The 21,877-nt window shown below is 41.2% G+C and overlaps 1 protein-coding gene across 2 annotated transcripts; it reads right to left on the reverse strand.

Moving 5' to 3' along the window:
• Window positions 1-737: 737 nt before the first annotated feature.
• On the reverse strand, window positions 738-19,316 carry limk2 (LIM domain kinase 2). Of its 2 annotated transcripts, XM_026187588.1 has the most exons (16): window positions 19,003-19,316; window positions 18,650-18,740; window positions 11,539-11,674; window positions 8,050-8,159; window positions 6,740-6,925; window positions 6,357-6,462; window positions 5,025-5,239; window positions 4,732-4,918; window positions 4,565-4,651; window positions 4,139-4,270; window positions 3,606-3,662; window positions 3,185-3,250; window positions 2,923-3,094; window positions 2,777-2,832; window positions 2,425-2,582; window positions 738-2,049 (listed from the first exon to the last, which is right to left on the reverse strand). In XM_026187588.1, the coding sequence occupies exons 1-16, from the start codon at window positions 19,016-19,018 to the stop codon at window positions 1,836-1,838; spliced, it is 1,989 nt and encodes a 662-aa protein (XP_026043373.1). In that variant the 5' UTR covers window positions 19,019-19,316; the 3' UTR covers window positions 738-1,835. The 2 variants fall into 2 exon arrangements, with proteins under 2 accessions (XP_026043373.1, XP_026043372.1); XM_026187587.1 differs by lacking the exon at window positions 19,003-19,316 and having other exon boundaries at window positions 18,650-18,867.
• Between the last annotated feature and the right edge of the window lie 2,561 nt (window positions 19,317-21,877).

A 21,877-nucleotide genomic window follows, 5' to 3' on the forward strand; every position in this document is an offset into this window, starting at 1 on the left:
CGCTTGATTGTTCGATGATCACGCTTCAGAAGCTTTGCAATTTTGAGACTGCTGCATCCCTCTGCAAGATATCTCACTATTTTTGACTTTTCTGAGTCTGTCAAGTCCTTCTTTTGACCCATTTTGCCAAAGGAAAGGACGTTGCCTAATAATTATGCACACCTGATATACGGTGTTGATGTCATTAGACCACACCCCTTCTCATTACAGAGATGCACATCACCTAATATACTTAATTGGTAGTAGGCTTTCCAGCCTATACAGCTTGGAGTAAGACAACATGCATGAAGAGGATGATGTGGACAAAATACTCATTTGCCTAATAATTCTGCACTCCCTGTAGATCATCACGCAACAGCCATGAGTAGGAGTACCAGTGGCAGATCTTAAAACTAAAGACCTAAGTTGACAATAATGAGCTTATTAAACTACATTTCTGAGACAAAAAATAAATAAAATAAAATGCTGATGGCCACCAGTATCCCTCAGCCCTAAGTAGATTCAGGTATGGTAAATGAAAATCCCAGGAGACTGCCATCTTGAGTCACTGCATTCACAAGATTTTTAGATAACTTAACCTCTGACCTTGCCTTTGAGGTCACAGCTGCACCTATGCATGAATTTGAAAATCATACATCGCCTCATTCTCGAGTTGTTGCATTCACAAACTTAGGCGCCCCGTGTCGTCGCTCTTCAGTGCGTTTGATGCCACGCACCTGAATAATGACAATTAAAAATGCAACTTTCAGAAGGTTTATTTATGAAACACTACATTAATATAAAATAATAGTGGTTACAGCTGGTTGTCAGTACCCTGAATGATGATAGCAAAAAAGGCCAAAATGTCATTCGCTGACGAAATGTCTAAAATATACAAATCTAGAAGTCCCATTAAAAAAAGAAGAAAAAAAACAAGACGTCAAATTAGTGCTACAATATGTACATACTTATATACAGTGGAGAAAATATCCAGTCCTGTACAAAGGCAGTTCTTTTCTTTTTCCAAACAGTCAGCTCTTGCATGATTATGTCCGACAATCATTATTAACAGTCCTAAACTGCAAAAGAGCTTTTGTCCCGTTTTTTTCCCCCCCGACAGAAATAAAACATCTGCACGGTGTTCGTTCCACATTTTGGTAAAATAATTAAAATAATTAAGCTAGAAAGTACACAGATCCATGATCAAAAATGAGATGAGTGATGCTTGGAATAAACATAATCTGAACATTTCTTTGCCATCATGTGTGAATTCTCAGCAGCAACGGTGTGTTTTGCTTTCTTTGCTGCCCAAGGTCACACCTATTTTTTTTTTGTGTGTCCTGCCCTGTTTATTTGAACATGCCAATGAGCTAGACTGTCAAGGATCTTTGTTTTCTTTGCCGCTGAAGTGAAGTGACTCCTCTGTTGGGCAAGGACCGATCTGTGCATTCCACACACAGCAACAACAACTCCAGAGCCAAAAGAAACCCGACAGAAAATAAAACTGTTGTCACGTGGGAGCATAAAGTCCTCCGCCTTAGAAAGAAAGAGTCTTTCCCTCTGCCAAGGAGGACGTTTTTCTTTTGTCTTTATACAGAGTGAACAATCTTCTTTGTAATGAGTGGCACAGGAGGAATTAGTAAACACTTGTAATTCTGAAATGTTTTTGCACTATCTTTGCAGTTCACTGGTATTCACAGGGTTAAAGTCCCAAAAACACAGATTGATCCAGCTACCTCAGGTTATCCAGTTTTAATACGGCTCGGGTTCAATACAACTTTCCTCTTTTTACACATCCACAGTGCAGCAGGTCAGAGGTGTCACTAAAGTAAATACAGACAGAACAGGCAGAAGTCCTAGGTGCCATTGTCTGTCGTGCTCGAGCAATCTGGAGAGGCTGCAACTGGGGTTAACGACTGATCGGAGCTCTGGTTTGGAGAGCCGTCTTTAGGCCAATAAAGTCGACTCAGGCTCTGATGCAGTTCATCCAGTTCGGCTGGCAGGGGGATTCCCAGCTCCTGATTGAGGGACAGAGCTGCAAACCAGTCCTCAAGCTTCTGAAAAGGTGGACTGAGGAATAAAAAAAGGGAGAAAAAGGAATGGTCAACGAGGGCACAGAGAGGGGTTTGAGGCTAAAACCAGACTGACAAGGTTGAGAGAAAACATGAGGAAGCAATCTGGTAGCAGAGGCGTGTCTCTCAGCGAGCAGGTTGAGATGGCATCTGAAAGGGTTTTTGTTTCACTCCTCCTCCTACAACCAGTTTCATTAAAAGGCCGCATACCGTCTCGAGTGAAGGCAGATACAGTTCTCATATGGCCACATCTCTTGACTCTTTCAGGTTATTAAGAACTTTACCTTACCGGTCAGCAACTCTGCAGAACATTAACTTTTCATAACAAGTTAAATGAAATCTGTAATACATTAAAACAAAAGCTGTGGCTCACCGGTTGTCTGGTGTGAGGTCACAGCAGGCTACAGCCAAAGGAAAGAAGGCTGGTGTGCAGTCTTCAGGGAGAAACTTCTCCACAAACTTGCCAACATTTAGGCCAAAGTCCAAAGTCCTGGGGAGGCACTCAGGGTCCGCGTAGACTTGTCCAATGATCTGAATCACAGTAAGGAGGATAAACAGTAGGCAGTCAATTAAACAGATAGTGATGTGCATACAATGCTTTCACACATAAATGCATCAGTGCTTACTTTGAAAGGCTTAATTGCATGCAAGGTCTGTCATCTAACCCCAAAATGTGCTCGTTAAGCCATTACTTTGAGTAAACTGAGTAAAAATCAGCGTCTTACCTCGCAGAGAACAATTCCAAAGGAGAAAATGTCCACCTTCTCATCGTAACGTTTACCTGAAATAACAGATAAATAAATGTAATTACAAAATGGGTACAAATTAAGCTCTCATTCCTGTTTTTTCCCCCTTTTTAATGTCCACTCACCATTTAGCATCTCTGGAGCCATCCAGTAAGGATTCCCCACAACGGTGTACCGCTTCTTTCGATCAATCCGTCTATAACGCTTCTTATTGGTAGGTTTTTCAGGTGGAGGTTTAACTTTCTCTTCTACTACGAGTCGGGACAGTCCGAAATCAGCAACGACTACAGTGTTGTCCTGTTGAATGATTACAAGCGAGGCTTCTCTAGTTACCCAGGATAGGAGAGAACAGGGTTTATAATGCCAAGAAGATGAAATGCCACCTACCAGTTTAACCAGACAGTTGTGAGTATTTAGGTCTCTGTGGATGATGCTCATTGAGTGGAGGTAGGCCTAAAAACAAAAGGGGGAAAGTCATGTCAAGTAAGCACAGAGAATCCAAAGTAAATCCAAAAATAAATTATTCATTTGCTTAAATCTTCTAAACGCGGATTTCATCAGATCTTTACAAGATGAATAAAAGGGTTGCACTTTGTCACAGCATGCGGTTGATCTACAGCTATGTTAAGCATTTTGTTACACAGTAGCTTAATGGTTATAGTTTTTCAACTTCATTTTTTCTTTGAATTCATTAGTTTCATTTTCCGGCTCATTTGTGGCACTTAATATCTAATAGATGTGGTTGTTTGAACACATACAGTCAGGTGACAGTAGCAGCTAGTAAGCTCTTTGCAGGAGGCCAACTCACCATGCCAGAAGCGATACCCTTTGCAAAGCTCACCCTCTGCTCCCATGGAAACGGGTCCTGTTAGTCAGGAAAAAGAAAAAGCAATGAGACAAACAGAAGCTCTCTGAGAGACCATAACAGCGTTAAATATAATGATTTTACACCAAGTAGGAGACAGCTATGTTAAATGAAATTAGACCTTTATGAAATAAACTAAATCTAAAATAGTCCTCCCCCACATGCTTTAAGCCTCATTAGGGACAAAGCACCCTCACTCTCCTCAGTGGGGCGTGTGCTGAATAGGCATTGGCAGTGGGGGGGGGGGGGAGCGGAGCGCGACTTCTCCAAGTTTCACCTGAGAACACTTTCTATAACTTTTCTCACTCCACGTGCCGGTCAGTTGATACGCAACCCAGCCAATTATAGAGTCCAGAGCCCTGTATCAGTGCAGAGTTTACTCCAGGTCACCACCCTCCCTCCCCTCCCTACATAACTCCTGGCACTGTTTTTCTGCTTCACTATGGGTGAGGAGTGTTTCAGCTTTTTAGACTCACCATGTCTCTGATGAAATCCTTCAGCGTGCCGCCCTCAATAAACTCAGTAATCAAATTGAGCCTTTTGTCTTTGTATAGCACGCCGATAAACTTCAGAACGTGGGGATGGTCAAGGCTTCGCATTACTTTGACCTGAAGATTAAACGTGTGACAGAAAAAAAAAAAGAAAAAAGCTCCAGATTATTATAAGCAGATGATCCCAAATTGATTTACACCAGAGTCTGTGGGATAAAAAGCACTGAATAAAATACAAGTCAAGCTAATGCGTTTCCACAAGACACTGGCAACAACAACAAATACAAAGAGTTAACTACTGGGTCATGTGCCGTGCCTTTAGTGGTGTGTATTAATAAACAGCTCCATACAGAGACAGTGGACTCTGCTTTCTCAGTGACTAATCAGAGGCTCCTGCTGCAGATTACCAACCTCTTTAAGGAACGTTTTCTGGGTCTCCTCATCACACCGGATCAGCTCCTTCATCACCATCACCTCGCCTGTGGCTTTATGAGTCACCTGCGACAGAAGGAACACATGAATTACATGAAGTTCACAAAACTTGCTCGATGGCAGGAGTAAAAGAGTAAAGGACCCACCTTGATCGCCTGTCCAAAAAATCCTTTTCCTAAGACCTCTCCGTGTAGGAGGTCACATGGCCGAAAAATGCGGTGAGAGCAGCTAGCGGAGGATCTCAAGGACTCCGAGCGCCCGATGTCTCGTGTAATAAATGGATGGTCTTTAGGAGAAGTTGGTCCCGGTGACTTGCATATACTGTTACTGCGCCTGAAACACAACATAGCTCATTAATGATAACTCGCATCCCTGATCTCTTCTTCATTACAGAGTCCAAAATATGGAAGTTGCATGCTTTTTGGTTGTTGTAACATACCTTAAAGACCTCCTTTTCAGTGTGCCATCGTCAACCACATCTGTCCTCTCCAGCACCGTGTCAGATGGTGAGGACATGCGCATGCGGGAGGTGGCTGGGACTCCTAGCCGGTTCCCTGGTGATTCCAGCCTTAGCCGGTCCAAACGATGCCTGACTGGGTCATACTCTATTAGAAGGTGTAGCGTGTGACTGGTACGGTGAATAAGATCATCCACCTGGTTAGAAAAAAAAGATTATACATATATATATTTATTAACTAGGGTTAATGGATTTTCCACAATTACACTATTTTCAGGCTTTTTAACAACAAATGCCACAATTACTTCCTGTAAACTATCATCCTTCACCCTTAGGATGATTTGATGGCAATGTAATAAAACTTCCTAAACAACACTGCAAAAATAAATAAATACCAGTATAATTTATAACTATATTCAAAACTGATGCTTAAAAGCATCAGTCAAAGAGCCCTGGTTCAACGTCAATTCTTTAAGTCTGGTATTTGCTTATCCAAATGACAACTGATGGTGAAATCTGAGGTGCAGTCATAGTTTTTGTACTGGCTCAGCCTGTGTGACGCAAGTCCAGCGCTGTAGGTGGTAACACTCCCACCACATAAATTGCAGGACATGTGACATGCATGCTGACAGCAGTGACCAAGTTACTGTGATCAGAGTGTCTAGATATGCTTACGTTTAAAGGGAACAACCATCCCAGTGTTGAGCACCATGTGCTTTGTTCGAGGAAGAAGGAAACTAAAAGCCCAGTTCATGCAATGTTATAATAGTGTCTCTGTTCACCCTTTGACACAGCAGAGTCTGACAGGTAAAGATGACCAGCTAATGGTACGAGTAAAGTAAGAAGCTAAATCAAGTTCTGTGAGTTAGTCTTCATTCAACAGCAGCAAACTATTCATAAGCTCATGATGATGTCACTTACTTCATGTTGTTGCCCAACATGAGTTTCCTTTTATTGCGCATTTCTTTTCATTAATGCATTATTTTATTTTTCAGGTGAAATTCTGTTCTGATATTTTCGTTATCTTTAACATAACAAAAATATTAAAAAGGAACCAACCAGTCGAACACAAAAACGCTGAGATCGTGGGAATGAGCCTATAAGTGCAGTCATTACACACCTTTGTCTCCCAGCTTATGTAAAAACGATCGAGGAATGGGAAGAATGTCAAAAATCAAATGTGCAGCGATTGTATAACAACATTGCTATGCGAAAGTGTACTCAAGGAATTGCATTAACGATGAAACTAATCGGCTTTGGCTGAATGACTTCACTTATGACTCCATAAGTATCAGAGATAATATGTAAGCCCACCTCCTGCTCCATCAATGTCGCCACAGGAAGGCCATTGATCTCCAGAATCCTGTCTCCAACATGGATGGCATTTCGAACCTCTGGACTAATAAGCATTCCTCTGACCCTGAAAAACAGCAGCAGCATGAGTAAGTGAGGACTATGAAATAAATGTGCTGGTTTAAAAACAGCCGGTCCTGTCTGCCCACCAGGACACCAGGACTCGAGAAACTCCCATATATTATTAATCTGTCAATAAGTACTTTTTTTTTTTTCAGTGGCTTATTTACACACACCTGCTATTTAGTCAACCTATAATCAACGTTACGTAAAGCATTACTCATGCTGTTCCCACAGAGCCTCGAGGACAGGCATGGAGTCAGACATCACGAGGTCCCACTTACTCTTTGACCTGAACACTCGCTGAGCCATTGACATCCCTCAGCACTGACACAGAGAGGCCTCTCTTCCCATTGGCTGCAGAAGGCATCGAGATGAGGGTCACCGTGTGGGGCAGGGAGTCCAGGACCGAGTCGTACGAGCGTTTTTCCAACATGGGTGTGAGAACCTCCTGCTTGTAGCACTTTCCGCTGTTCACACCAGGAGAATGCAGAAGCACATTTTATTAAAGTTTGGTTCAGAGGGCACAGAGTAACAGGAAGTCATGCAGAAGTGACCAACTAATCGTGAGCAAACATACTTGAGGGTGAACATTAACTTTTTAAGACATTCCTGGCATTGGCCAGTACAATTAAATGTAAGACGTTCTAGAAAAAGAGGGGACAAGGATTTTTAATTAAAGGACTATAAAACTGAATCGCAGCAGAAGAACCACATGAAATGTCCAGGGTTGAAAAACACATAAGATCAAGTTTAGTTTAGATCAACCAAGTGTTGCAACCTAAAGTAAAATCTAATCTTTGCTCAACAGCTTTTTGCTTTACTATCAATATTGCACCAATTTAATATCAGTGCCATAGAGTTACAGAAACAAGCTTTGGTGTATCGGCTGCTTTATCCATTTTTGCGATAACTCACTGGATATAAAAATTCAAACACTGCATTCTGGGTAAATTTTTAAGTCTTATATCATCATGTGGGACAGGCAGCTGACCAAAAAAAAAAGGTACAGTATATGACTCCAAGCTGTGACTACTCCTGGATCAAAGCAATTTTCCAATATAGTCAAGTTTTAACACTCGTGAGTGTAGCTTATGGCTGTTAAATAGAAGTTTAGATATGGCACACTGATGAAACCGCATCAGGCATGAGTGAAGTTATGCTGTGGTTTTTCTTAGATTTATAGTGTACATATTATTTTATGTACACTAATTACCCATGTGTAAACAATAAAATACCCATTATCTATATCTATGTATCTGAGTGCTTAGGAATGCTGGGAAAATGATTGTTAATTAAAAAACTTAAAATACTCTAAACATGAAGGTAAAAATATATCTGGCTTCACTAAATACTCTAAAGACACTGCATGAAAAAACTAAAAACAGTTTACTCTGGTGGCGTTAGCTGGAAGCACCTGGCTAATTTTTCATGGGACGGCTGTCGGAGTGGTGTATAAATGAGTTTACAACCTTTACTTATAGACTATGAAAATCAGCCTACATACCAAGACACGTATGTTAAGGCCCTACAATTGCTGCTCTAAGCAGTTCTCAACAAACAGCTTTAAAGAAATCCAGTGCAGGTGACTTACCAATACAGTTTTGACCTCTCGACTAAAGCGTAGGTGTCCCGGTCTTCAATGACCACCTTGCAGCTCAAGCAAACAAAACACTCAGGATGGTACTTATGTTCTCCAGCCACCTGGAAGCAGAAATAAACGGGCTAGTTCTCCATTCAGAAGTAACGCGACGAGCCTGCTGTCTTGTTCTGTTGTGCTTTGGTGGTGAGCTGTGAGCTGCGTGTTGTTTTCTGCCCTCCTCCCTCCCACCGTGAGCGGTGACATAGCCGTAACACCTGCTTCACTCTCAGCCTGTCTGGAATCTGCTATGACATCACCCTCTGGGGATCTGACACACTCGTCTTACTGGCTTTCTCCCTTTCAATGGTCTGAAACTTTCAGCTGCTTCTCACCGACACTGCCTGAGTATCAGTCATCGATTTCCCTTTCTGACATGCATGCAGGACTTCAGTTTCATCACACCGTTTTCATCCCTTTCATGCAAGATGAGATCATGTCTACCCTTTGCAAACAAGTAAAATGTTGATTTCAGGACTATTTATGTAATTAAATAGGCAATAGACAAAGTTTTGGTTTTAACTTGTGATGAAATACAAGTCGATTGCACAAAAATGCCTGGGCTTAAAGTGTTTGCCTAGCAATTTTGCACACATTGGACAGTTTTGTCTACAACCAGGTACAAAAATGAAGGCTTGATTGTGAAACCAAAACAGGAAGAGGATGGCGCTCTTGTTTTCCCGCTAGTTGAAATAGTGGACCTGGGAACAATGGGAGTAAGTGCTGAAACTGCACCCAACAAGAAAAAACAGGAGGAGGAGGCGAGGAGGATAAAGTGAAAGCGATTGAAAGTTAATGGGGGGGGGGGTACATTCACCTGGTATTGTTAGACCAGACCGCCAATTATCAAAACCTGCCCAATACAGCCATGTGTTTCAGGCCCCGTCCACATGTGGATGGGTATTTTGTTTTATGCATTTTGGCCTTAAAACGGTCGTTGTGAATGGACTAAGTCACTGAAAAAGGAGAATTTAAAAAAAAATCTTCCAGGATAAAGATTTAGAGAAACTGATTTTCTGTGTTTACAAGTGGACAATAAAAGCAACCTCAGAACCGTGCACCTTTAACCCCTTTTTTCTGCCATCAGCCTGTGTCCCGCGTTCTTATTTGTCACTTCTGATTGGAGAACATTTCTAGAAATTTAGGGTTATATCATCATCTCTTGTTTCGACATGCTCCTGATGTGGCCTCTTTGTGTGGACAGATTTTTCAAAACAGTGCTAGAATGGACGGGATTTTAGATTTCAATATTAATGCTTTCAAGCTGTGAGCAGAGCTTGGTAGCGGTGGGGGTACTCCTAGTGCTGGCCCCAAGCCCGGATAAATGGAGAGAGTTGCGTCAGGAATGGTATACGGCATAAAATGTTTGCCAGATCAAACATATCGGACCCTGCCAGGGCTTGGTTTAACTATGGATGTAATGAAGGTGGCCATGCAGAGGGTTGGTGTGACAGAGGAAGATAATCTGCCATGGTGACCTTTAAAGGGAGCACCAGCAGAAGAGCAGCAACTCTGATTTTCTCACCGTTTTGGAATAGAAAAAATAAATCAAAAGCTTTGATATTTGTTTGTCTTTGATGCAAACAAAAGTCCTAAAACTATGGATTAGTTATCTCAGCTATTTGCAATAAGCACATGGGGAGTTGCTCAGTATTTTTCCCACATTATTGCCACAGCTCTGAGTCAGAAACTTCATGCTGTGAAAGGATTCCCTGCTGCTGCAGAGAGATTAAAGTGATGTCAGCCAAATCATTGTGACATATCAGGAGTCTGTCAGTACCTCCCTGCCTTTAAGCCAGGAACAGAAAATCCAACAGTGACTAAGAGCAGCCACAAACCTGCCTGAGGCTCAGACAGCAGTGCGGAGCAGTAAAAACTTGGCAAAGCCAGATCAAAGTGAGGGACAATTAACGGTGACCCCGCTGTGGGCAGAAAAATATGGCAGTGGAAAACAAAAGCGGGATTGCATAAACTGATCATAAACACGGTGCTCTGAATTCCAAAAACATCTCCAAAGAATCAATGAACTAACAATCAGCTGGACCAGGACAGAAACAATAGTGTTCTGGACTTGAATACTTAACAAGCAGCAGCGCTGCATGACCCTCCTCCGCTGATGGACCACAATGATTTTCTTTCTGGCTGAGAGGCTCCGGTGCCAGCTATGCCCTGCCAAAAACACTTGGCTTTGCTGGCTGATGAAGCAGAATGCCAGAACCAAATAGAGGACTCCATTATGTGTGTTGCTTGGTGGCAAAAAGAAAAACTTGAGCCTGGCTCCATGCTAGAGAAGTGACCCCATTTGTGGCCACCTCAGTTTTAGGTTTTTGATTTGTAGATATAAAAAAAAAAAAAAATCGATGCTGCCTGACATTTAGGTTAAATTTAATGGATGTCAGTTTCTTTACTTTAATAAAAAATATAAAGGCAAGTTGATCAATTACATTTTCTCTTTGTGGAGAAACAAACCCCAAAAAGCAGGCGCATTTGTTCTTTATACCATCAGTACGGATCATAATGTGAGTGGCAGAGTGTGGCATGCATTAACAGAGAACTGTGGAGAAGTTCTGCACTGAGAGGGAACATAATGGGGCCTCAAGGGGGGGGAAAGTAATTCACAAGTAAAGTCTAGACCGCATTCTGCAAAGTCCAGCAGCAGCCCATGTGAAGTATCACTCATCTGTAAATGTAATAACTGCCACAAAAAAAACACTGCCCCCTGCCTTTTAACGCACGTTAATCTGGAGCAGTAAGCAGAAACAGGAACAGAGCGTACTAACATGGTCTGTGGGCTTTCTGGCATTATTTAAGTAGGCAGGGAAAAGGTTGGCAACTGGTGTTATAAGATCATGGCAAGACAGACGCTGAAAGCCAGGCAATCACATGCAAACAGCAGTGGTCAAACAGTCAGTGTTGAGAGTCTCCAAAAGAAAAAACAAAACGTACCAGACGCGCAAAGAGCAAAAAAACCGATCTGGCGGGTTGTAATTCTCATTCTACACCAGAGTATGGATAACTCTGTTATGTTCAAGTCTTTAACACAAGAGGGCTGAGTGCCAGGCCAGGTCAGCGTGTCATGTAAGCATTAAAAGAAGCCCAGCCAATGTTGTGTAAAAACTTCTATTGGATTTACAAGACACAACCCCCTCCCAAAAAAAAAACATGCAACCTGATCGCACCTTTAATTGCATCCTGACTGCCTGAGATGTGCATCTATTTCACATACCACACCCGAGCTTACATGTGCTGTCTCAGCCAAAAGCAACTAACAATGTTATCTAAATGTTTTTACAGGCCATAGAGTGCTTGGAGATGTAAAATTAGTGGAGTCTGGGCTGATTAGGTGTTGGCTCAGATTCCAGTGTCTTTGAGCGACAGCTTAAAAAAAGAAAAACAAAAGACCCTCCATACAATGGAGTAAAAGAATGAAAGCAGCAGACTTACCATCGCAGGTCCAGTCATGAGCAGAGAGCAACCATGACAGAGCTCTCCAAACTTTTCCCAGTAGTGATTGCGACAGTACAGCTTGCCGTCCTTCTCATAGTACCAGTTAGTCAGGTGGTCACAGCACACAGAACATCTAAGGAGACAGAAAAAAACCAACACTCAGGGTTACGGAGGCAGAACAAAAGATTTCAGAATGGATTTTGAAATGTGAAGCAGATGTCTATGATGACATGAAGGCGCTCAGAGTCTCAAAAGCCTGTTTGACTGCATGGATGTTGGATGTACAACACATATGAGACACAGCAGGGGAAAAGCCAGCCAAAGATGCTGATAGAGAATACTGACTGTGCACAAAAGCAGCCAAGCATTTAGATTTTCCAATATTTCTAATGTTTCTTATCTTAACTTCAGCATCCGCAATATCTCTTAAAAAAAAAAAGTGTGTTTTTTGAACAGTTTCTCATGCACAACGTAGGAAACAAACCAAAAAAACAAAATCCAAACTGCCCTAAATTCTCATCCAGTAAACCACCTGTGAGGTCAGGGCAGCCACACATACCTAGGGGTGCAGCGTGGGCAGTCAGCCAGTGAAATCTGCCTCCTCAATGATGCTGCTGACTTTAAAACCTTTACTCTGTGGTGATAACGCCATGTGGACAGTTTCTTGCAAAAATATTGACGTTTTTAATCAGAAGTTTAATCAGTTGCAAACGTGCTACAAGTGACTTTGATGTCTACAAGTTAAAAATGAATCAAAAATAAGCAAACACGGATAAATAAAATCGGTTTTGCTTGTTAATCTAGCAGTTTTTAAAATTTCAAGAAACATAAAGAATGAAAACTTTGGACTTTTGTTTGTACGTGCTGCGTCCTGTGAAACGTCCATTAACTCTGTTGCACTTGGCAGACCCTCCTCACTCTGCCTTTGTAATCAAGGGTCAACGTCTGGAACTGAAAAATTCAGCGAATGCAGAAGTAGCAAAAACTGCAACTCCTCAAGTAGCCAAAAAGGGTGACAAAAACTTCACAGCTTTGAAAATCATATTGGGGCTGAACTTTCTATAACTCATCCATGGATATAATTCAGTTATCTGTTATCAGCATCATCTAGACCTTCGAAATCAGAATCAGAATATTTTATTAATCCCTGAGGAAATTATGTGGTCATTGGATTGAACCTCTTCATTGTGTGTGTGCTATTGGAGCTTTTTAAATGGATTATCTGACTAATGATATGGCTTGCTGCGTGCTCGCTGGCTCATTCTAGAAGCTTGTGCTCCTGCTTGGCGAGTAAGATTACATTAATCCACTGCTTAGAACTAATAAGCTGATAGGTGTGTCTGTGTTGCACCCACACAATTTATAAATGCAGCATGTGAACCACGTTTGCTGAATCGCACTCCACCCTTCAACTGTATAAAGGTAACAGCTGGCTTAAAAAAAACAAACAAACAAAAACATGGCTACAGCTTAGCTTCAAAATGTGGAGTCCAAAAACGAAGGGTGACACCACAGTGCCATATCTGTGTTTTATACCATTTATACTTTGTGATGTACCAAAAAATATTAACGAATCTCAGTGTAATTTTTGATTTATCAATGAATGTCTCAAGAATATGGAACTTTTTTTTCAAGAACTGTCTTTAAAATAAAATAAATGAGTAAAAGCATCACACGAGAAAAGCTGTAACAAAAATTCTGATCGCTTTGCCAATTGTCAATTCCACACATATAACATGCCTTGTTTTACAAGGTGTACAACAGTACGAATACCTTGTCGCTGAAATGCCCTGGGGCTTGCACTGTTAGAGAGGCAGGGATCACAAAAGTAACTAACTAAATAAAAATGCTCCACTTTTGAAGAAGCAGATGTTGGATTTGGGAGAACTTTTCTTACTTGATGACTGCGCAGTGCCTTTATAGCTGCCAAGTCCTTATTCAGTGCTTAATGGGATTCAGGACAACAACCTATAAGCAGGCTCAAGATAAGACTCTACAGAGGCAAAGTCCTCAAATTATCCAGTTGGGCTATAATACAGCTTTTGATTACAGTTCATTTTCTTAAGTAGGTCATATTAAATACTAACAAGTCATGCCGTTAGCCACATTAGCTCAGAAACCCATCATGGGGTTTAGGATTTCTGAGTGTCTCTCATTGTACTTCTCTTCCTTCAACAGTCTAACAAAGCGTGATAGTAAAAGCTAGCACTACCATTATAAATAGTGCCAACTGCTGCTCCTGTTAAATGACTAGCTGCTAATCGAAACTGATATTTGGCAGAGGTAAGAGGACGTTAATGCCTGAGACTGAGACAAAGTGTTCAGAGTGAAGAATGCTGAAGTTACCAGCAGACTGGGAAGCACCTGCAGGCACTGAGCGCTCCTTGAACAAGCTGCACTGGTTATGCAAAAATGATGGCAGCAGATTTAACTGCCAGGGCCCGAACCAGGATGAGCCACTTTATGAGAGATCGGATTACTGAAGCCTCTGGAGCCACTTTTGCCCGACTTTGCAAATGATTCCTCAAGCTTTTTTTTTTCCCCCTCTCCACCTTGGTTACACATTCACCTGAAGAAGAATCCTGATGTATTGGTGATGACATGTAGACAAATGAGTCACAGTGAAAAAGAGACGTCAGGACAGTCGACTATTTGGACTTGAACAGGAAAGAAAAAGCTGTTCACTGCATTGATTTCTCTCGAACTTATGCACAAAACTAACAGCAGATGTGAGATAATATACTGGCTGCGTAGAGGAACGGCTATAATATTAAACAGTCAACTACTTTCAGTTTAGAGTGGTTCCCAGCATGATTATTTTGCCAGTTACTGTAGATGAAAAGCATCAGATTCTCGATGAAGACAAAAACATTATTTTAAATGCTTATCGTACGCATTTTTATTCTTTTGGTGCTGGCTCCAGTCTTCAGCTGAGACCCGCGTATCACGTTGTTCTCTCCACTGTAGGTATAGTTCATCCAGGATTATTGACTTTGGCACAGACTCCAAATATTTCAGAGTTTTCTGGCATTACTTAAGAAGGAGCTGTGCTTTGGAGGAAAGACCACATGTTTGTGTCTGTGCTGCAGAGAGAAAAGTGGAGAATGAGGGAACAGCTGGCTCTGAGGCAGAGAGGACGTGACATGAAACAGATCCATATTTGTGTCAGGAAACAAACCTTTTTCCTCTGACATGAAAGCAACATAAAAGAAAAGGACACAAGATACAGCCTGGTGTATCACACTGTGCTGTGATGAGGAGTAAGAGAGCAGAACAATTATCCTGAAGTCAAGATTGCATGAGTAACGCTTGCTAAGTTGCTGTGGTCACAACTGCACTAAAAGGCCAAACATCTGATGTCTGGGTGTGACACAATATTACACAAATTTGGCATTTTCATTAAATGATTAATAACGTTATCAAACATCATTAGGAGTGGGAGAAAATACAGATGCTGCATTATATTATTATTGACTCGTTTCTGCTGCAATACAATTACAGTGCCAACTTTTAAAATTTTGCCCGGTCTTAATGAGTCTCAGTTTCTGCCGCAGCATTCGGATGGTAGTCTGACACGAGGTTATTATAGTTAACTAAAACAAAACTAAAAACAACTAGAAGTGAAAAACATATGTTTTTCACTTCTAGTAAACTTAAACTACTTAAATTGAAAAAAATATTCGGAAATGATTTTGCGAACTTGGAAAACTCACACAAAATAAAATCAAATAAAAGCCTCATTTTTAGAATTTGTTGCTTTGGTAAAAATGTTATTACTAGCTGCCTGATGGAGTCCGGCGTCTTCAGCTTTAAAAAGGTTGTGTGCTTTTGTTTTAGTACCTGTTCAGATTTCCCAAAAGGTTGCCCCTGACATATTACAATATACAACACACACAATAATAATTATAAATTCTTATTCTAAAATAATAAAAAAAAGAAAGTAAAAGTAAAGCTTTTTCCAGTGAAATAACGCACCATATCACAAAGCTGAAATCATCTCAAACTGGTCTCTTAAACATCACAATGAATTCATTGTACTCAAATGGCCTCCACAATCTCCAGATCTCACCCTGATAGAGCACCCTTGGGATGTGGTGGAACGGGAGAGTCACATCATGGATGTGCAGCTGAGAAATCTGCAGCAACAGCGTGATGCTATCACATCAGTGTGGATTATAATCTCTGAAGATGAATCTATGCCATGAAGACTTAAGGCAGTTATGAACACAAACGCAGGTCCAACCTATTACTGACAAGATGTAACTAATAAAGTGACTAAGTTAAAAATAAATAAATAGGCCACAATACACATTTGATTGTTGTAGCACTCAGACATTGCCATCAGCCTGAAACATTCAGTATTTGTCAAACTGTAGCACACAGACAAGTAATGTCAGCACAGCACCAACAACGACTGGAGGTATCAACACTCTCATTGTCCCTTCAATAGATACAATAGTTACAAAGAAGAAGAAAAAAAGGTGTATTTCTTCAAAAATACTGAATGTACAACATACTGTGTGTCTCGGTGGAGGAGAGAAAACAAACATACAAAGAAAAACTTGTTCTGAACAAAAAGCATTCATATACAAAATTGTATTGTACACTTTGTTCCTTTTACCATCTACATTAAGTAATGCAAGTAAGCTTATAAAAACACCTAAATTCCTCGTATACATGGTGCTGAATGGGCGTGTGCACTTAACTCAGGTGGTTACAGTCACGTTGGCTGCACAAACACTACACAGTAAACATTACTTGTTTCCTTAAATATCCATTGCCGTTGGAGTCCTTTGTTAAAGTGTGGCAGTAATGATAGAAATAGACACTGAGATGATCTTTTACATGTGGCCTTGAAAGCCTGACAAAGGTGTATTTCACTGTGTGCAACAGCATCAGCACCAACAAGTTCACCACAGCTCCTTTAAGTCCTCAAAGTTGTGAAATTGGGCCTCCATCAGACCCGTTTATACTGGACACACCCCACAACTGCTCGGCTGGAGTCAGATATGGAGAATTTGGAGGCCAAGTCAACACCTTCAACTTTTATTATGCCAATAGAGGACACAGCCATCAGGAGAAGTACTTGCAATGCTGCTTGTACCTAAGTAACCTCCACAAGAAGGACATAAGACTTTCCACATTTTCCAAAGCATCCTTTACAGCCTCCACTGGCTGGCCTGCTTCCAACAGCACATCCAGATGCAATGTCTTCACAGGTAGGCTAAATGAGGCGCAAACATCCACTCATCCACATCTTCTAAATAATGCTCGTGTGCACCCGGTGCTCTGTAAACGTGTACATAAGCAGAAGGCTTTTTGGGGGGGTTGTTTTCCTTGAAAGCAAAACAATTGTTGAATTTCACTGAATTTAAAGTCTATAATGTATAAGTACGAGGCAACACCAAAATGTAAATGAAGGCATAAAAGAAAAATAGTAGCGTTGTACAAATCTAGCTGTGGCTTCTATTTTTGGTTAAACAACTCTCCCCAGTATGGGAAAGACTATTTTTAACCATAGAAAAAATGCAATAAGATCTGCAGTTATGCAGGTGGAAAGCAGTGAACAAGATAGGAAATAGTTTTGTCTAAAAAAAGAAAAAAGAAAAAAAAAAAGCCAACAACACAAAGGCTTCTGTAGTGTTTGAGACAGAGAGCTCACATCTCTGATTCGCCGTCTAGGAATGCAGAACGCTGCAGAGCTGAACGTGCCATTACCTATAGGCCTGAATAACACTGCCAGGTTTACTGGAACAAGAGTGACGCCACCTCACAAGAATGTTACAGAAGGTGGAGGTATACGGAGGGCAGAGGGGCAGCATGTTGACAATAGAGAATGGGACCACCACAGGGTATCACATCTGCAAGGACATTTTTATTTTTGTTTGCTTAACGAGTTATGTCTTGCAAAGAATGTGAGCGACGATGGCATCAGCTTACAATGGTGCTTAGAAAAAAAACAAAACAAACACCCAAGAAAAATATTTCATATATGCAGAAACTTTAAAGAAGGGAAGTTATTAGACAAAGAAATGACCAGGAATTCCAAAAATGTGAAAAGGTATAAAAGAACAAAGGGAGGGAAAGCATCAAGGGTGAGTAACGCAGCTGCGTCAGGAACCTTGCTGCTGAGATAAATAGGCTTTGTGTGTTATTGAGAAGTGTGTGCTTTAAAAGAGTGAAATCAAAGGTTGTGCAAGGACACTGCCACATACATACTGGCTTAAGAGTCCCTTTTTTTCAGCTGTAAGATTCAGTCAACCTAGAAAATATTAAATGTGTTCTATTTTTAGTGCCAGAGGAACCCTGATCCACTCCCAAACACATTTTTGGGTGTACTTGTGTGTGCTAGGTGCGCCTTCTCAGTCAGAGATAGAGAGAGGGGAAAAAAAACCATTCACTAATGAGCAATATTTCACAGATTCAGTCAGCCAGCTTTGGCTGATCAGTTTTATAAAGTTAGTTAAATACAACCCAGCAAATGCAACTGCGATCCCGCAGTAAGCTGAAATACCGCGTGTCATTCCTGTTAAACAACCTGAGCTTCCTTATTTAACACGGAGGGAAAAAACAACAACCTTCAACTGATCTCCATGGGGAAAAACCCTCTGTGTGTTATATAATATTGGCATGTGCAGTATGTTGACATCAAACTGCAGGTTTACTGCTGCACACAAAAATATGGTCAGTGACCTGTACGAACCAGAGAGCTCACATCATCTCCACGGCGGCAATCATTAAGCTTAAGAGCAGAAGGGGCAAAGTTCTCCTGGGGAGGCGATCTGTCAGCTGGGACTGCCGAATGACATTCTACAGAGGACATTTTGTGCACAAAAACGATGGAGAACAGTTGAAAACAGACACGAGTCTGTGTTTAGGCGACAGAACAGAAAATTCTGGGATTATCCACAGGTCCATTTGTAAGTACATCCAAACAGAGTAAACTACAAACACACACACAAAATCAACCACACAAACAACTGTCTGTGTCAGCGCGAGCTAACACCTCCTTATACACAAACAGTCTCCAGCCATCGGAGTATGAGTGACAAAACTGTGCTCATGACAGTAATGAGGGTCCTTAAAATCAGGATCTGCAGCCACTTACTTGAAGCAGGCGTTGTGCCAAGTGTCCTGGAGGACTTTCATTTGAAACGAGTCTTGAATCTTTCCTCTACAGCCCACACAGTAACACTTATCTGCAAAGAAAGAAACGAGCCTCCCCTGTAAATAGGTGTAGCGCAGAAACCTCATGTGAAAATTGCAATACTGGTTTAACTGGGATCTGGATTTGAGCGAGCAAACAATCGCGCCGCTGCGCTCGGTCTCCAAAAAGCCCAGTTTTTAAAGGTAAAAACATTGCGTGAGCTGAGCGCTTCAGACAGAGAGATGGTGCTCTTTTACATCACTGCAATGTAGCATCACTTCAATGTAAAGGTACAGTGTGGAATACCACTTTACCTCCTGGTTCCTCCATCTACTCCGCGAGAGTGTCGTCGATATTCAGGTCCCTTTTTTTGTTTTTTCACTAACTCCTCATACTGAAGAGGAGAGTTGTCATGAGCCGCTTCACGCTTTCGTTCTTCCCCGTCCGAGATTCCCACCTCTAAACACAGCAGGAAGAAAACACAAACGCCTTTAATCCTCCACAGAGAGAGAGAGAAAGCAGTGAGCTGAGACCTCCTGGACGGAGCTGTTCTCTCGCCGCTGGCAGGATGACTGACGTAATGCAGTGCTCACATTCCTGTACGGAGAGCGGAAAGGCCAAACCTCCGCACCTGGAAGAAGGCGAAAACTGAGATTTGGCCCCAAACGCGAAAGGAAAAACAGTGGCGCCATCTACTGCCAATATCACCGCACTACACAACGATTTGCTATGTGGTTGCTAGGCTTTTGTGGATAGAAATGAAACGTTATTGTATGTTATTGTCGCGACATAAAAACGATGGGATGCTTTTAAAGTGTTGACGTCATAATATATTAAGGATAATATAATCATCAGATCTTATTGCATTCTTAAAGCAAAAGAGTAAGTACAGTACAATAAGACGCAAGACAAGTGTCTTTCCTGAAGTTCTACAGTTGTATCAAAGGATTTCTCTGTTTTAAAATTCCCATTTAATTATTTTAAAATTTTATAAAAGATAAATGACTGCTATATCATCAGTAATGGTTTGCTTTACAATTTGTGTTTTGCACTTTTCCTATTTAAATGGAAAACATGGGATTAACTGTAGGAACAAGTCAGCCTTTAAAGTGCTTCTAAATTGTTTTATTTCTGTTATATAGCCAAGGCTCACTGATAATACTGGGCTGGGCAAAACAATAATTTCACTGCAACATCTGAAATCAGTAGGCATCATCTCTTTAAAACCATTTCAACACAGGCAGAATAGCAATGAATGTTATTTACTGAAAGGGTATTAGACCTAATGAGAAGATTTAAGCACACATTAAACTGGCAAAGTGCGCGTGTTGTTTCTTTGCTTTTCTCTGCTCCATGCAGAATAATATTTCTTTTATAATTTACACTTCCAAATTCAGAAGACAAGCATTCAATAACATTTTACAATAACATGATTCATGACTCATAGTTGACCTTTAGGCGATTGAATTTAAAGAATTAGTTTCCCTTTAAATCACATATGAGCTTTAGTTTCAAAGCATTCAACACAAATGCTGGTATGTACTAAGATTTTAAAATTTATACAGTTTTGTTTATTGAAAAAAAAAAGTGGCTTATTCACTGTAACATCTGTCAGTATTAGTACAGTGCTGTGAAATCTCATGCCGCACCTCATTTCATTATGTCTTGCTTGGAAAATGGGGAATAGGTGTAGTGATTTATTGAAACATGTGCAAATATATATGGAAATATGAGCAAAAAACAGTTTGCGCAGTTCAACAAGCTTGATATCCACATTTATTCTTCAGCACAGCCTGGCCTCTGTCAGCCAAGCTTTCTTGTTATTTTTTAAGTAGTCTTCAGAAATAGCCATTGTACAGTACAGTACAGTCACAATGATTTTTTCTGCTTGTTTCTTTGTTTTCTTTGTTATTGTTATGTTATTTTAACATGTTCGAAATAAAGCCACACAACACTGGGAAAACTGTAGAACTGTGTCTTCAATCTTCAGTTTACGTAAAAGGGCCAGTATACAGGCAGGAACATGAATGCGTCATGAGTTCCTCAGTTTCACTGACTGTGGCTGAAACATTAATTTCCTGTTTTGAAGCGTGGGACATGGTTCAATATTTGTGTGGCATATTAATGAAAATGGGGCTATTGTTAACAGTGCATTAAAGTAATGGAGAAAAACTGAGATAAGGTAGAATAAACTGAGAGTGGAGAATTTACAGTAGCCAGGACGATATTCACGATAAGCTTATTATTAAGTCTTTGGCTCTTGATTTTAGAATGCAGCTGCGTGAAAGCCCATTCATTGTTATTTAAACAAGGTAAACATTATATTTGGCAGTATTTGTTGTTACACTGTAATAGTCATGATGGACCTTACAATGAAGCTGCCATACACATCCTGACACAACACTATTATTAAGCCACTTCTGTTTGGAGTACCCTGTTCTAAGAGTTACCGCAGTTCTACCTTCTGGGGGCGGTAATTAAAAAGCAGATGTTCTTGTATTGAAAAATAGGAGCAAGCTACACTTCAGGTCTTCCTTCTGTGTGTGTTGGTTCTGTAACAAGAAACAAATGACATAATAAACTAGGTTCTCTTTCAAACATTCGTTTCGGTGTCTCACTATGGGGAACGCTCTCTCAGCGTTGTCCTCAGAAGCCTCTATATCATTACTCCAGCCAGTATTGGCTGGCAGTCGTGACGCTTGCGTCAGGGAGGGGCCACCCTCCTCCCTATAAAAGGGTGTGACGCAGCGTCACCCGTCATTCAATTTCCTCTTCTCGCTTCTTAGAAACCTCATCTCTCCTGACTGCGAACGTGAGTGCTAGCTTAACTGTCCACACGAGCAAGCTAACACCTTGGTCACCGGGCGCCAGCACGGCTCGCTTTTCGAGTCGCCTGCTCTTCACCACAGAGCCAGGTCGGAGAGCTGTCTTTGCTACACACGGTCACCAAGCCAAGTAGCACAAGCGCTAGCCACCACACTAGCCAGGTCATACTACCTCACCATAGCTACCCGACCGAGAGAAGAAACAAAAAAAAAAAAAAGGATCAGCGTTAGCCGTCCAGCCATTCCAAGCTAGCTACACCAAGCTTCCTTAATATGGCAGACTGCAAACCGCTGCCCAGGATTTGCCCCTGCGGTTGCAAAATCTCAGGTTCAGATACACATGACGCGTGTGTGATGTGCCTCG

The sequence above is a fragment of the Astatotilapia calliptera genome, chromosome 12 (assembly GCF_900246225.1).
Source record: "Astatotilapia calliptera chromosome 12, fAstCal1.2, whole genome shotgun sequence".
Lineage (NCBI taxonomy): Eukaryota > Metazoa > Chordata > Actinopteri > Cichliformes > Cichlidae > Astatotilapia > Astatotilapia calliptera.